This window comes from Notolabrus celidotus, unplaced genomic scaffold (genome assembly GCF_009762535.1).
Source record: "Notolabrus celidotus isolate fNotCel1 unplaced genomic scaffold, fNotCel1.pri scaffold_273_arrow_ctg1, whole genome shotgun sequence".
NCBI lineage: Eukaryota > Metazoa > Chordata > Actinopteri > Labriformes > Labridae > Notolabrus > Notolabrus celidotus.
Window position 1 is genome coordinate 17740 of NW_023260114.1, and position 17507 is coordinate 35246.

Sequence of the window (17507 nt, forward strand, 5' to 3'; positions counted from 1 at the left end):
AAATGTCAGTGAGTGATCCCTCACACATGATTGATGATTTGACAGTGGGACAGCCCTAAAGCCTCACGGACTTAGCGATAACGCGCCTCAAAGTCAGTGAGTGTTTGAGTGTGGACTTTGAGATTGGGCCTAAATCAAGTGTTTAAACACAAGTAGCTGGTGTAGTGCCATCAGAAAGCAAGTATCAAAAGTCCTTGGTACAGTATTTTCTATTAGAGGGACCTGCAGTGAAGTATCGCACACATGCTCATACACTGGCAAAATGATTTTATGATAGGGGAAGGTAAAGGGGGCCTTTGTTTCCTGTCCCCTGACATCAATTCATTAGATCTCATGCATGTCCATGTGTCCGTGAGTCCTGTCCACATGCCTAATTACCGTTGCATCTAACTGATGAAGTGACACACTTTCTTTGGGGAGAGATCACTGCTGAGGATATAACTCTGTGTCACAGCGTTTGATAGAGTGGCCCTCTGGGATAACATACATGTATGATAAGTTAATCTAAGTTCCACTAGATATGATTTGTGGACACAGAGTGAGTAAATCAATGCACCTCATGTATGAGTCAGTACCAGTTTGGCCACCTCAGGCAAAAGTCTGGCTCCCTGCCTATAGGTTCGGTTGAAGACTCAGCAGTGTTCAGTTTATTTATCTCATTGTTTAATGCATCATTGTCATCATCTTTCTCTCCGAACCCTGCAGTTCAAGCCTAAATTACCATATTCCATCAACTTCAAGAACATATCCACTGATCCTCCCAAGACTCAGGGCTTCTGCACCTTCAAGCCCCTGCCGCCTGCAGAAGCTCAAGAGGAACGCCACTTCTTAGACTTAATTGCGTTGCCTGAAACTCCACTTGTACCAACTCCCTCTGTCATTGGAGCAGATGAGTCATCCTGCCAACAGCACCTTCACCATTCTCCCAAAGAGCGGAGGAGGAGAGTGGCATGTAGGAGATCAGCTGGAGGTTTTGATAAAAATGTTTGACTTCCAAGGTCATGCCAAGAAGACTGGAGGAGATTTCTTGGTTGCAGCGTTGCACAGCAAGGGACTCGGAGCAGGTGTGACTGGACGAGTGGTGGATCACCTTAATGGCTCTTACTCTGCTCTATTCCCTTTACTCTGGGAAGGAAGCACACGGGTTGAGGTAAAGCTAAAGACTGTCTGCTTCTATTTTATTGTTGCTCAGGTGATTCTAAAGGCTGATATATTCAATGTTTTTGTACAACAGGTATTAAAATCTGTGTAATCCCAACCTCTACCCAGACTTCTTGAAAAAAAGACGTCAACATGGAACTGCCAATGACTGCAGTTCCTGTAATGGCCACTTGAGGCTGTTTCAAATAATGAATCATTACACCCCTAGTTGGCACCATTTTTACTGGCTGTGACACTCAGGTGATGACCACACTATAACAATCAACTGTTGTGATTCAGTAATGTAATTCATATGTTTCTGTATTGAACTGTTCCACACAATAAGGATATTTTCTTATGGTTGAACCATAATTTGATGTTAACATTATTATACTATAAAGAATTCTAATGCAGGACTTGTAACACTAAACAACATCCCTACACTGTGTGCTATTACTGCTTTTGAAGTCATGTATATGAGTCCTTTCCTCATCACTTAAATCACATTTAAATTTCCTCCATATGAATGTTTGCTTTAGGTAGCAGCTCCCCCATCTTTCTGATCCTGCATACTGCCATCACTGAATTGTTCAGCATGAAGTACTAGACTGTACTGGCCTACCCCTCCCCCCCTGCTGATACCATTTAATTTCTTAGTTCCACAGACAATGAGAGCAAGCTTCTCTTTTCCTCTTTTGTAGGTTGTTGCCAACGTTAATGTGACTTGGACTTAATGTGTATGTGGTGTTTTGGTTTATTTACTGATATGACTGAGCCTTACACTGGGTGAAAACTCTGCCTCTCTGTTCTGACAGGTGATACTTCTTCACACAAGCGAGGCTGTCACAGTTCTGCGCATGCTCAACATAGAAAGACCTGACAGGGTTATCTTCAAAGGCGTCTTCCGCTCCGGCTCAGTCTCTGAAACTACAGTCTGTAATGTTTGCTTACCTCCAAGCAACCAGTCACAGTGCAACTACACTGACCTCCACACAGGGGACCCTTGGTTCTGCTACAAGCCACAGAAACTCAGCTGTGAAGCCCGGGTCAGCCACAGGAAAACAGGATACAAGTATCAAGGGATCAAGAACGAGAAGGAGAAGCTCTTCCAAAAGTGAGGGAGCACAGAAAAAGTGATATCTTGTTTCTCATGTAGTACATACATAAAGTAAACATTATGTATCTCATTGTAACACTCGACTTTGCTTTTTGTCAATGATGAAGCTCAAGGGGTTCTTTTAGAAGTAAACAAACATAGAAAACTTTAACACATCAAACTGAACCAAAACCAGTGTTCATATTTTAAAGTCAATCCTTACCCTATTCTTTCTGCGTTTTAAGGTTGATCCATTCTGCAAACCATATGTGAGATTTAAAAAACACTCGGCTCTCTCTGATGAAAATGGAATTACGTCAAAACAGCCATTTAAATATCATCCGTATTCCACACAGTTCTGTTTAAAGTCCATAGTCATATAACATTTATTTTCAAATGAACAGTCTGTGGGTCCAGGCAGTAGCTGCAGTCCGGCCTGGTGCTACAGAATTCATGTTTTCTCCTCCTGTTCCTTCTCTCCTTCCACATCACATCTTCCCTAAATAACTTCAGTCCCATTCCAGATAATAAAATTAACCGCACATACACATACCTCTCTAACAGTGGAATCTTTACATTTCACAAAGACAAATCAACACTCATTTTTTTTCCTTTTTTCCACAAAATTATTATTTTTGACACGTTCTTGTATGATGTGGCATTGTCACATCCTACTACAAGCTGTGAAGGTTGTGTCTGAAGATTACAGCATGAGGTAATACCAATCAAAACGTTAAAGGCGGAATCATTTAAGAAACAAAAACAGACAAGTATCGCCTTGAGAAGTTCATTACAATCAAAGCCTTACCTTCTGGTAAATCCCCCTCAGGCAGTGGTTTTACATATTGTGATGTGTATATGAGATACCTTATTGTGTATTTTTTTCTTCAGGGGTGTCAACTTGAAAGTCTACATTAAGGCATCAGGACCTGACAGTGTCACTGTTTTGCCACAAACGGGAGGTAAAGTTTTTTTTCGTCTTCCACCATTACCTATGATAAAGGCTCAAACCTGAATGTGCTCAAGACAATAAGTAAAAGTGGTTTGACTTTAAATGCATCTTGCTGGTGTTGGATGAAAGACGTACTGTGCATAAAGCTCAACGTGGCACCAGCTGTGTTTGGTTACTATCCCATAAAAGCTTCATAAAACCACTTAACTCCAGCTTTCATCCAAGCACAAAGTAGGAGCTGTAAGCACACACTTGGGCTCAGCACACAAAGGTTTATATGTCCTTAATATTATCAAGTGAAATGAGTGAGTTCTTTTGTTTATATCGTAGGGCAATCCGGGCCAGATGACGGCAGTGAGAAGTTGGGACCCTCAAAAGATGGTCTACATGTATGGAGACTCCACCCTGAGACAGTGGTTTGAGTACTTCAAGGCTTCATTGCCAGGTAGCCGATCCACAGAGACTTCAGGCAGCTCTTTGAATTTATTCACATCACAGTTTAATCTGTTCTTTCTGTCATTCTTTCAGATGCTCAGGAGATAAACCTGAACAATCCAGTGAGAGTAGGACCTTTCATGATATTGGACAATGCAAATAACTTTGTGCTTAATACCGCATCCACGGTCTTCCTCTTCGTATGGTCTCAATTCCAGCCAGTAAGGAGCGTTATGTTGCCAATGAATTGGATGGGTTAATTGGAGGCACTAATACAGTTGTAGTCCTTAGTGTCTGGGCCCACTTCAGCACGTTCCCATTTGAGCTCTTCATAAGACGAATGCAGAGCATCCGCAGGGCGGTGGTCCGTCTGTTGGATAGGGCTCCAGGCACGCTGGTGGTCATCAGGACTGGAAATGTCCAAACTGTACGGCAATCTGGCATGATGAACAACAGTGACTGGTACGTATATCAGATCAACTTGGTGCTCAGAGCCATGTTCAAAGGACTCAATGTTCAGTGGATAGACGCCTGGGGATGGTTCTGGCCCACGACCTGGCACACAACCTTCACCCACCACCTCCCATCATCAAGAATATGGTTAATGTTCTCTTGTCCTACATATGCCCCAAAAAGTGAAGCTAGCTGTGTAGTTCAAGGAAGGAATATAGAAATTAATCGTTAATCTACTCATGAACACTAAAAGGAGAGAAATAAATTAATTAAGTATAATGTGTCATCATTGTCCAATTGTCTCACAATTTATCAACTATCACAGAGTAAGCACCTAGAGGGTCATGCTTATGATATCAAATCATATTGCATCGTATTGTACTGTATTGTTTCATATCATATATATAATATATATCGTATCCTATTGTATTAAAAATGCATTGCTACACATCACATTGCACTCTACGGTATAGTGTTGTGTTGTACAGCATTGCATCGTCTGTATCGCACTGTTAATTATCTTGCAATTCATTCACTTGAGTTTGCAAGCCTACATTATATAGATCTATTGGTACTAAAGAAAGCTATCGTCCACCCTGACAGGGGAACTGGACACGGGACCAAAGCCCCCCTGCCAGTGACTTGCTTTTCCAACTAGCTCCTACTCAGGCACTAGCACCAGGATGTCAGCACTTCATGCCACCTATAGCTGGCACCTGCTACAGACTGCAAAAACAGGGGAACTTGGTAATGGTATGTCAGTGGACTCCACCAGCTACTAACTGCTTTACCAGGATGCAAGTGCCCCAAGACAGCTACAGGAACCAACTACGGCAGCCTGATACAGTTGGATCATCTAGGACCAGAACACCAATACCACTCGCCTTCCACCATCAGCAATTACCACTGGCAGTGGCAGTCTCCACCATCAAATGCCACAGGCTGCTCCAGCCATGTAACAGTAACAGTCTTCTTCAGCTCAGGAACACAACACCAGGATGTTAGTTTTCCCTGCAAGCTACCACCATCAACCACTGCAGGCTGCATCCATGACTGCACTGTGATGCCAGTGCCTCCACATTGCCTTGAACAATCAAAGCAATTAACTCCTGCCAGGCACCAGGATGCCAGTGCCAAGAAACCATCGCAAGCCCTACCAGGAGGGGTAACTTCCACCAGGATACAAGTGCCCCCCGCCACATACCAACCATTGACGCTAGATAGAACCTATCATGGCCCAGACACCGTGATTTTGGCTTCCAACCCCACCAACTATCGGTAAACACCAGCAGGGGCACGTGGCACCAGGATTCCAGCGCCTCCTGCTGTCTACCATCAGTCACCATTGCAGCTCCCAACAGCAGGGCTGGCATTATTTGGCACGCTGCTTGGGTACTTTCTGAAGAGGAGCAACTGGAGATTAATGGTAAGACGTAGGCGTGGAGAGCCAAATTTGTACTGTTATCACTGGGATGTTTTGCTGTTAACACATTTATATTATATTATATATGTAATATAATATAAACTGTAATACTTGCCTTATGTATTAAAGGATTAATTCCCATAATTGTCTCATTATCTTACCCTGTATTATTGCACAGTTCATACTAACATTATCTTTAACAATATTAAGACGACATCATTATTATTATTGTTGTTGTTGTTGTTGTTGTTGTCTGTCTCATTCTTATTTTATAACTGAACATGAACAAAAGAACATTTTCATTATTTCTTCTCCTGTTTTCGTCATTGTCATCCCTTTACGTAATTGTATTCTATTATTATAAGTTAATAACATAATATCTATTAGTATTCATTATTGCTTTTATTAGCTAGTGTGGCAAGGTGAAGGGGGGGGCGGTACTAAGGGTTTGCCATATAATAAAGAAGAAACAAAAATGTAACTGATCTGACAACGCCACCTGGGAATTTCACCCCAGGAAATAAACAAACACCTTAATAAATAAAAAGGCTACACGGGTTCAACAACTAAATTGAGACGGAGACGTGGTTCAAAAGAAAATGTAAATCTATCGATAATTTAGACTGGAAGTATCTGTGAAGAGAACGGGGCTAGTTATTGCTGTAAGGAAGTAAATGAGTCAATTTAGGAAGATTTGTCAGTTTATTACAATATAGATAGTTTATTTCATCCTAAAAAGACACTTCCAATCGAAGGTAAAAAAAAAATGACAAAGGTTTAAAATTAGCAAAATGGGAGGGGGAAGTGAGGGGTGCTTGACAGCAGCAATATGGCTTCCGCTGCTGATTGGCCTCAAAACAGCGCTTCAGAAACAGATGAGTGACGTCACGGATACTACGTCCATATTTTATACAGTCTAAGATGTTACCTATGATTTTTACAGATTGAGCGAGGCAGATTTAAAAACGAAAAAGCAATGTGCTTTGTGTTTTCATTTTAATTGTGTTACAGAATGTGCAAGCTTGAACATGAATTTCAATTTTCAAATTTTCTTTTTAATTTGAATTATGATACTAATTTAGCTGGGTACTTTTTAAAAATTAAAACACAATTGTCATTTCCTTTTTCATTTTAATTGTGTGACAATAATTAGCATTGTTGAAGATGAAAATTAAAATGCAAATAGGATTATTGAATATTCTTTTTTTTTTGTCAAATAATGGGCACATATTTAGAAAATTAAAAAGCGTTTCTCTTAATGCAATTTAATTTTCAAATTTGCTTTTTCATTTTAATTTTGGTATATATATACTTACATATACAAAAGGCTCCAGCTGCCTTAAGGTGCCTGATTAGAGGAGGGACGGTTCAGAGAGGGAGCTGCATTCAAGACCAGCACTAAACTACAAGTGCTGCCTGCTACAATTAGATAAGACAGCACTGCCTAGCATTTTTTGTTGGTTTATCAAAGGAATCTGATACTGTGGACCATTGCTTGCTACTTCAGAGGCTACAAAACATTGGTTTTCATTTCAACACATGTAATTGTACTCTTCTTGGAAGGTTTTCCACAGACGTTGTAGTGTTTCTGTGGGAATTTGTGCCCATTCACTGTGTAGAGCACTGATGTTAGACGAGAAGGCCTTGCTTGCAATCTCTGTTCCAGTTCACTCCAAAGGTGAGGTTGAGGTCGAGGTCAGGACTCTGTTTCGGCCAGTCGAGTTCTTCCACACCGGACTCGTCAAACCCTGTCTGTATAGTCCTTGCTTTGTGCACTGGGGCCCAGACATGTCAGAATTAGAAAAGGGCTTTCCCCAAACTGTTGCCACAAAGATGGAAGCATAGCATTGTCCAAAATGTCTTGGGTCTCAAAGCTCTTCGCGTCGCGTCGTTCACTGGCGTCGTTGACTCGCATTGTTCACTCGCCCACCAGAGATGCAAGGAAATGAAACTAGAGGAGAGAGGAGAGAGGAGATTTATATTTAGAGAAATGAGACGTCCTCTCCTCCGGAGCGTCACCTGAAGCGATGTCGGTTTGTAATGACGGCTGTTTGTGTCTGCACACAGCTGTTTGTGTCTGCACACATGTTCACTGTAATAACTCTGATCAATATAAACAGTAACAGAGCTCTGTCTCTGTGTTTACCTATTTAACAAACACCTGTACATGAAGAGAATCTGCTCTGTGTTTATTCTGTCCTGAAGCATCACGGATCGATTCATCAGTAAAATGCTTCATTATTAAATTATTTATTACTTTAAGGGAAAATAGAAACCATGCAACTCTTTTCAAACCCCGTGCTCATTAATGATCAGCCTCATATGAAACTTTATTAACCTGACAGGAAATATAACAAGTGTTTTTACTAACAGACAAACTTTACTGTCAGACTTCCCTTCATGAAGAAAACCAGAACAAACAGGGAAACTAACAGGAGGAATAACTGACCATGAATATATATTCTATCTATTATATGTTATGACTCTATTTGGTTAGGATGTGAATCTGAAATAAACAATCACATATAAACTCAGGAGTGATCCTGTTATTATATGATTTTGCTTTTATGTTCAGTATTTTGGTTTAAAATCTCACATCAAACACTTTTTAATCTCAGCTCATCAAATACAGACTGTTCAGAAACCGATGCATGTTCATGATCTGCTTCAGGGCACCCTTAGTGACTGTTTTAAAGTCTGTTTCAGGGCACCCTTAGTGACTGTTTTAAGGTCTGTTTCAGGGCACACTTAGTGACTGTTTTAAGTTCTGTTTAAGGACACAATTAGTGTCTGTTTTATATGGGGCGCCGTTTGTAAAGTTGTGCGCACCGAAAATAACAGAAACATTTCTCCACATTTAGCTCCAAAACGTCATAAAAATGTAGTCATTTTTAAAAGTCAGTTTTTTTTTTATCACATTTAGAGGAATATTTGTGATCTTCTTCACATTTGATTTTGTTGTGAAAAAACATATGAAGTTAAAATAATTGGTAAATCCAAATGCTGAATATAAATCTAAATGTTAAATATAAGTCTAAATGTTAAATTTAAATCTAAATGTTAAAAATAAATCTAAATGCTAAATATAAATCTAAATGTAAGATATACATCTAAATGTAAATATAAATCTAAATGCTAAATATAAATATAAATGTTAAATGTTGAATCCAAATGTTAAATGTTGCTCTGCGACTTCTGTGGGTGCTTCTCAAAGCTCTAAACTGCAGTCTCCCCGCTCCTCGGCCGAACCGGAAGTACTTAGTGACGCGCCAACTTGCGTCCCAAAGCTCTAAACCCTGCTGGAGGAGAGAGGAGAGAGGAGCGAGGAGACTGATCGGAGGAGGGATAATCGAGGAAACACGAGAGCAGACTTTGCGGAAGTCTTTTCTCTGACAGACACGCCCCCTTATCGAATATCACTCACTGATTTGACGCTGCAGCGGCTCGGACCTCTCTGAAACTTAACATCAGCTAAATTTAATAACAGAGAAAAGATGGACCTTAAAACAGTCACTAAGGGTGCCCTGAAACAGACCTTAAAACAGTCACTAAGGGTGCCCTGAAACAGGTCTTAAAACAGTCACTAAGGGTGCCCTGAAGCAGATCATAAACATACGTCAGTTTCTAAACAGTCTGTATGTGATGAGCTGAGATTAAAAAGTGTTTGATGTGAGTTTTAAACACAAAATACTGATCGCAAAATCATAAATTCAACATTACAGAGGATGGATTATGTTATATCTGATTGTTTTTGTCAGATTCACTGTCTAATGAAATAGATTAATAGAGTCTAATATCATAGATAGAATATATATTAATGATCAGTTATTCCTCCTGTTAGTTTCCCCATTTGTTCTGGTTTTCTTCATGAAGAGAAGTCTGACAGTAAAGTTTGTCTGTTAGTAAAAACACTTGTTATATTTCCTGTCAGGTTAATAAAGTTTCATGAGGCTGATCATTAATGAGCATGGGGTTTGAAAAGAATTGCATGGTTTCTATTTTCACTTAAATTAATAAATAATTTAATAATGAGGCATTTTAAAAGTGAATAAATCCGTGATGCTTCAGGACAGAATAAACAGAGAGCTGATTCTCTTCATGTGCAGGTGTTTGTAAAACAGGTAAACACAGAGACAGAGCTCTGTTACTGTTTATATTGATCAGAGTTATTACAGTGAACATGTGTACAGACACAAACAACTGTTAAAGCCTTCATCAGAAACCAACGTTGCTTCACTTGACGCTCCGGAGGAGAGGACGTCTCATTTCTCTAAATACAAATCTCCTCGTTCCTCTCTCCTCTCGTTTCATTTCCTCGCATCTCTGGTGGGCGGGACTAAGACGCGAGGAAGAGACGCGAGGAAGAGACGACGCGAGGAAGAGACGACGCGAGGAAGAGACGACGCGAGGAAGAGACGACGCGAGGAAGAGACGACGCGAGGATGGACATTTAGAGCTTTGAGAAGCACCCTGTGAAGCCTGCTCTCGTGTCTCCTCGATTATCACTCCTCCGATCAGTCTCCTCTCTCCTCTCTCCTCTCTCCTCTCTCCTCTCTCCTCTCTCCTCTCTCCTCTCTCCTCTCTCCTCCAGCAGATTTTAAGAGCTTTTGGACGCAACTTACAATGGCGGATCAGTAACTACTTCCGGTTCGGTGGAGGAGGGAGGAGGGAGGAGAGAGGAGACTAAAGTTAAGAGCTTTGAGACACACCCTTGGTATGCTGAAGCATTAAGATTGTCCTCCGCTGGAAATATGGGACCCGATTGAAAAAACTGAATTCAATAATTAACAGGTGTGGCCAAATGCTTTTATCCATAGAGCATTTATCATAGAAAATAATCTGTTTAACTAGGGAGCCTCTTTTCTCATTAAAAAAAAAAAAAAAGTTATATTTTTGGCCGTTTTTGCATTTATTGATAGGACAGCTGTAGATAGACAGGAAATGTGGGGAATGGAGTGGGAGCAGCATTGGACAGGCCATCTGGCGTACCGGGCAATGCCCGGTGGGCCGACGCACATTTTGGGGCCGGCCCTGGGCTGTCATAATTTAACCCAAAAAGTACATTGTAACAGCTACTGTTTGTTAAATGTGTTCAGTGCAGATGTTCCTAATTCCTACAGTGTTGACAGTCAGTGAAGACATCAGTGAGCGGCACACAGTGCAGCAGGAGGGAGGGGCTGAGGTGTGTGAGTGAGAGTGTGAGCTCGAAGGACGAGAGACAGCACAGAAGAAGTTGTTAGTTCTTTCATTTAATCCTTTTCGTGTTGTTAGTGGGCGTGGTCAAATCATTTTTATCGACAGTGATGAGCCATTTGTTAATTTATGAAAAAACAATGAAATCTCTCAGCCTCCCTCGGCCCACCCCTCCCCTCCTGCTTGACCTAGGTTATCAAATGTTGCCATTAGAGCTGGCCGGAGTCGGAGAGAAGTGAGTGGAAATGGATCAATAACAAAAGCACAAGGGGGATGCAGAAAAGCTGCGAGAAAAAAAAGGTAAAAACAAGTGGACAGCAAAATGTGCCAAACTTACTGCCATGTTTTTCATTGCCACCTCAAGTAGGACTGCGGCAGCAGGTGCGGCCCCTGTCCCCCAGGGGTGTTCCAGGGATGTGCCTTTCATTGGTGTGGACTTCACAGGCATTCTTCAGTCGTGTAAGTTTACTATACTGTATACTGTTGTTATGTGTTCTTGCTGACATCCACCTGGATGGTCCTAAAGGCTACTACTTTTACAGAGTGACTGTAAAGAATGCAACCATCTATTATTGCATTATTTTAAAGACACCAACACTGTCAATGTACATGTTTTGAAATAGTCTCATCCTCACTCTTGACCCACTTGTCCTCTCTTTCTCTCCCTTTGGAGTGAAGGTTTGCCTTTCCCTGATGTGGAGTTTACATGTGTTCTTTTTCTTTCATTGTGAGTTTACTAAATATCTCTTATTTTAATAACAGAAGAGACACTATCAGATGAATCTAGCATATCTGACCTCACCTCTGCTTTCTGTCTCCCTCAGAGCACCAAGGTCCATGCAGCCTTCTGTCTCAGCATATGTAAGTACAAAATAAGCTGTTATCTCTCTGTTCACCTAAACATTATTAAAACTATACATTCACCTGATCCCTGCTCTCTTTATTTCCTTTGTCTGCCTGTCTCTGTATCTCTCTCTCCCTCTCTCTCTATCTTCTCTCTCATTCTCTCTCTGTTTATCATACTTAAAGGTGCCACTTTGATGAGGAGCTCTTTATTTTACAGGGATATATGGTCTTACTGTGGGTCTTAATTGTGTATTTGTAAAACAGTATATTTCATTAAACATTGAAAAGACATCTCTAGCAGTGTTTCTTTGACATCCACTTTCACTTCAAGATGGAAATTATGACACTGTGTCCATCTCTCCCAAGATGAAAGTGTCTGTGAGCATTGGAAGAGTGTATCCATTTTTTAACATGGTTACTCTCTTCCATGTGGGCTGCTGCGCTATATTTTTATTTTTGAAACAACACAATGTGCACATACTGTATATTCTCTGGTATGTTTTGCTTTCGCATATCGTATAAATAATCATGGTGGGCCGCCATGGCCAAAAATGCCAGGGCCATTTTTTGGTCCCAGTCCAGCCCTGAGTGGGGGAATACATGCAGCAAATGGTCGCGGACGGGAATCGAGCCGGCAACCTCTGCGACGAGGACTGTAGCCTCTGCATGTGGGGCACTTAGACCGTTAGGCCACCAGTGCCCCTTTTCCCATTTTTTTCACTGTACAATGTTCCACAAGGTTTGGTTTTTGGTCCAGTTTTATTTACTATCTATATCTACAATATTGTCTCTTGTTTATCAGATTGTCATGCACATCTATATGCTGATGACTCTACACTGTATTGTTTTGTTGATTCAGTTCAACTTGTAGAGAATAATTTGCACATTTATTTTTAACCATCTGCAAGTTTCCTTCTCTCAGCTGGGCCTGCTGCTTCTTCCTCATCCTTTGTATGTTCAGTTTGGTGCACGTGTCACTACCATCACACAACTCTGTCACTCACACATACTTTTCACACATGACAGATTCTTTACATGCCGAGTACTCTGAGCTTAAGGCTTCTGGATTCTCCTAGAGGAGGATTTGGATTTCACTGTCTTATTGGCTAAATTACGCCATCTGGTGGAGGTTTTGATTTCTAAACACCACCTACAGGCCACTACCCTACGCCCAGGTGGAACTATCCTATTGATGGCAGATGTGAGGAGGCCTACTGCCCAAAACACATAGAAGTGTGTTTTTAAGGTCAACATGACATCAACTGTTCAAAAGAGAGTGCCTTGGTATTTTTTCTTGGTTTTCTAAAGCTTAAAAAGATATGTTGGAGTTACAACATCCTTTAAATGAAACAGCATGTATAGCTACATCCACAATGCAGATCTGTACTCAAAATGCAACACCAGAAAATGATGGTCGACTAAACTTTGCACCTTGCAGTCGTTACTTGCTTCTACAGGGTTAAGACTGTACAGCGGGAACAATGTGCACAATTATTTACACATTCCTGCAGTTACATCAAGGGTTGAGAAACCTCCTAGGAACCAGAACATACTTCAAGTATGAAACAGTAAACTACAGTCAACATGAATGGATCAGGCACTTTTTTAACTATTCATCATGACCCCTCTACTGACCCATCAAACGCATTAGTGACAGATCTGAAAACTGAAACACTGCACACACAAAGACACTATCACTACTTATCTGTAAGTAGCTCTTAAGTCCAAACTTTTGTTGCACAGAGCAGAAAAACAACAAATAAGACATTCAGGCAATATTTTATTTGGATGTTTAATTTTTCAGAACATATTACATTTCCACAACTCCTGTGATCATTTCCAGTGATAAGATTTAAATGTGTCATAACATCCATCACTCCAAAAGCACAATTGGAGGATACAGTTAGTGCACAAAAAATGAGAAAGTGTGATTTATAATAAATGATATGAGTGTGACAGAGCGAATTACACTAGTTGATGGCTGGATGTTTCAACAAGAGGACGCTGACTGATAAACAGTGAGTGAGTGACTGAAGCCAAAAACTAACTCCAACTCCAGCTGTGATTTACTTGAACAAAGAAATAAGCTATGCGAAAAGTGACCCACCCCCGTGACCTCAGGGAAAGAAATCAAGCACTTTTAAATTAAATGCCCTTTTCTGCCTTTTCATAACTCTCTGCCTTCCTCCTTCTCTCAGTAGTTGTTCACCATCTCCGGCATGATGCTCTCGTCCTCCTCCACGTCCTTCAACACAGTCTTACCGAGCAGATCGTAGATGTCCTCGGCCGAGATGCCTATTGGCTCTGCCACTTTCACCGCCAGCATATCTTGGGTCAGTTTGGCTCCTTTTGGGATGTTGACTTTGGCTACCACTGATTTACCCAGCTGAAGGAAAAGAAAGAGTCAGAAATGAAAATCACATTGTCTCACATTTGTGTGTGTTTTCTTATGGAGGGAGGATGTCGTACCTTTTTGAGGAATGGCTGCTCACACGGTAATATCTCCTTGACGCCGCTTCCCATCGCTGACTCTATCATCCGGATGGAACAAACCAGATCCTTAAGCTCCTGGGGCTCCAGAGAGGCTGCTTGATCGTTTCCTTTCCACGTCTTGTCAAAGGTAACGTGACGCTCCACGACCTTCGCCCCCATAGCTACAGCTGCAACTGAAACACAGATCCCAGTCTCGTGACCGGAATATCCAATGGGAATATCCGGAAATTCCTTTTTGTATTCCTGCAAATGACAAGTGGCCAGGAATAATTAATGTACTTATTTGCTGTCCTGCTAGTTGTCCAATGATAGCAAAAGCTACCAACCATTTCCTCACTAAATGTCAAACTACTGACACTGGAAACAGAAACTGGTTTGTAATTGACAGGGTCTATAAACCACCTTCTCACCGTTATAACTCTGAGGTTTGCATCTTTAGGATCCAGAGGGTAACAGCTGGTGCACTGTAGGAAGGTAAATTTGTCGGTGTCTTTCTTCAGTGTTTTGTAGACCTTACGCATCGTGTCCATTGACTGCACCCCACTGGACACCACCATGGGTAGTCCTGAGACAAGAGAGACAAACGTCATCTCTAACGGAACTTCCATAATTCACACTGAACATTACAGAAAAACTTTAATGCTAACTTAACAAAAACAAGTTCATTGTATACATTGTACCAGATATGAAAGTTTGCACCTTTCTTGGCAGCCTTCTCCAGATAGGGGAAGTTGTTGGTGTCATTAGAGCCCACTTTGATGAACGGCACATTAAGCTCATCCAGGAAGTCCACTGACATCTAAAGACAGAATGAGTTGAGGTTAAACTAAAACTTTCATGAAGCTGTCAGAAAACTATAATCTAAAGTTCTTACCTCATCCATCGCTGATGCAGTGAAGAAGATCCCCACCTCCTCTGCATGTTTCTGCAGTTCCTTGTACTGCTCATGGCTGAACTCCAGATGGCGCTTATGGTCGCCATAAGTTTTTCCAAAGGAGTGTGGACTGTTGTATGGGCGCTCTAGGGCTCTCTTGTTAAATTTGCACTGTAGGTCACTCTTCTGAAATTTAGCACAATCTGCACCGCACTCCTGTGAAGGTGGATATAAATCAGAGTTAACAAGGTCAGGCTTGGAAACTTATAATCATTCATCTTAAGGTTCCTTTAGATTCCTACAAGATCATCAGAGAGTAACAATACAGCAGTATATTCTACATCAAAAAAAAAGTTATTATCAAAACTGAGAATACATTCAAAATTCAACACATTTTAAATACTATATATCATTTCAGAAAATGTATCATTCTATGCATTTAAATTAAATAATTTCCATTCATATTCCTGTTTTCTTTCTCTATTACAAAAAATAAAGTTACTCAACCATATAAGAACTTAAAATGTGTCGTCATTCTTTTTAAATAAAGCATTAAGTGTTTGTTTTTTTACCTTTGCCATTGTGATCATTTTCTTTGCAGTCTCCATGTTTCCCTGGTGGTTTATTCCTATTTCAGCAATGATGAAGCAGGGGTGGTCCCCTCCAATCATTCTGCCAGGGCACAGCTCAAACTCCAGAGGCATTTTGTTCTCAAATATGGGAAATAAAACTACAGAAAGTTGGTAAGCTGAATATTTGACAGGTGGGGTGCGATGAGCTGAGCGCAGGAAAGTGGGCCGATTTACCTTGATGTGATGCTATTTAACAGATTCCACGCCTCCATGCTGCCGGGCTAATTATACGTTACAACATGAACATACACAGGTATAAACTTCCGCATTGTAGTTCAACTTGAGGGTGTGAAGCTTTTCATTTTATGAACGGTACCCTGAGGGGTAAACTGGTTTAACTCCTTTTTGAACAGTAAACACCTTTGACACCACTCCTCTGGAGTTTCATGGGTGGTGTTCCGTCTTTACTGAAATGGGATCTCATGATTTAAAGAATAGATATTTTTTTACACATATAAACACACAGAAATGAACTCATACACATTTATTTATTTATCTATATATTTGTTTATTTATTTATCCATTGAATCATTTATTTATTTATTTATTTATTACGTGCTACTTTTTGATGTGGGCAAACGGTATTTTGCAGTTTTTAAAAAATATATATATTACGCACGTTAAAATACAGCAACTCTCTACAAACCCATTCTCCCTCCCCAAATAATGCAATGCAACAACCCTCAACTCATATCTGAGCCTGTGAAAACCATGTTGACAACAGAAAAAGAATTTCATACTCCTCTCAAAATCTCTAAATCTGTGTGATACGAATTTCCTTTTCTCTCTAGTTGACTGTTCACTTAATTTAGACATCTACCTGTACGTTATTAGTGTTTGAGTTTAGTCAAGTTACAGCTAAAGTAATAATAATAATAATAATAATAATAATAATAATAATAATAATAATAATAATAATAATAATAACTGAGCACATATGATTTACTTTGACTGTAAGAAATAAAATAAAAATATCATTAAATAAAAAAAAAAAGTGACAACATGCTGCTTCCTGATACAGCTCTTTCAGGTAAAGCTTTTATGGCGATATAACATGAGGGTACTTTTATTATGTTGAAATGCTGAGCATTTCAACATATTGTTCTTCTACTTTAAACTTATTATGTTGAAATGCTGAGCATTTCAACATATTGTTATTCAACTTTATTCTTTTTATTATGTTGAAATGCTGAGCATTTCAACATATTGTTATTCAACTTTATTATTATGTTGAAATGCTGAGCATTTCAACATATTGTTCTTCTACTTTAAACTTATTATGTTGAAATGCTGAGCATTTCAACATATTGTTCTTCTACTTTAAACTTATTATTATTCCACTTCCGTGACCGCTTTCACAGCCTTCAAATTTTGTCCGATTTTCACCGTTCAACTTTTAAACTATTCAGCTTCCTCACCATTCGCAGGCTATATCTTTTCACATCTTCAACCCTTATACTTTTTGAATTATTCAACTTTATTCAACCTTTATTTTAACATTGAAACAGATGGGGCGGAATCTTCAAATCCACTTCAACTTCTTCAACTACTACAGCTCATAGCTTCAGCATACTTTCACTTATAGACTCCATTCAAACTTTAAACTGTTCACAAGACTTTCAGCTATCTACACTTGTTTCACTTTTTTGATACCTTTCACAGTTTCACAGATTTCACTGTTCAAAAATTCATCAAATTTCAGCTCTTTCCTCACTTTAACATTGGTGTGTGTGGGGTGGAACTCTGGTGGGCAGAGTGAGAGGTTCAAAACTTAGAGTGGGCAGGCTGGGAAAAAAATGGGACATGGCCTCTGGAAAAATTGCCAGAAAATCCACAAATCTCACTCCACATACACAAATAAGAAATCAAAACGTTCCCTGTCTTCTCCTGCTTCTGTTAAAGAGGTTACCAAAGCAAAAGATTGTACCGTTGAGCCACCAGGTCACCAACTGTCAGAGAAAGTCTCTCTG

General features: G+C 40.1%; 1 protein-coding gene, 1 long non-coding RNA gene and 1 pseudogene across 3 annotated transcripts; 2 read left to right on the forward strand and 1 right to left on the reverse strand.

Moving 5' to 3' along the window:
• The first annotated feature begins 643 nt into the window (after window positions 1–643).
• On the forward strand, window positions 644–4338 carry LOC117809417 (annotated as a pseudogene).
• Window positions 4339–10437: 6099 nt separating this feature from the next.
• Window positions 10438–11777, forward strand: LOC117809415. 2 transcript variants are annotated; one of them, XR_004630457.1, is made up of 3 exons: window positions 10438–11151; window positions 11519–11553; window positions 11722–11776. It is a non-coding gene; the product is annotated as an uncharacterized LOC117809415 (long non-coding RNA). The 2 variants fall into 2 exon arrangements; XR_004630456.1 differs by lacking the exon at window positions 10438–11151 and adding an exon at window positions 11181–11419 and having other exon boundaries at window positions 11517–11553; window positions 11722–11777.
• A 1524-nt stretch (window positions 11778–13301) lies between these two features.
• Window positions 13302–15609, reverse strand: LOC117809414 (sialic acid synthase-like). The gene is made up of 6 exons (XM_034678962.1): window positions 15478–15609; window positions 14906–15121; window positions 14731–14830; window positions 14442–14596; window positions 14008–14274; window positions 13302–13924 (listed from the first exon to the last, which is right to left on the reverse strand). The coding sequence occupies exons 1-6, from the start codon at window positions 15607–15609 to the stop codon at window positions 13733–13735; spliced, it is 1062 nt and encodes a 353-aa protein (XP_034534853.1). The 3' UTR covers window positions 13302–13732.
• Between the last annotated feature and the right edge of the window lie 1898 nt (window positions 15610–17507).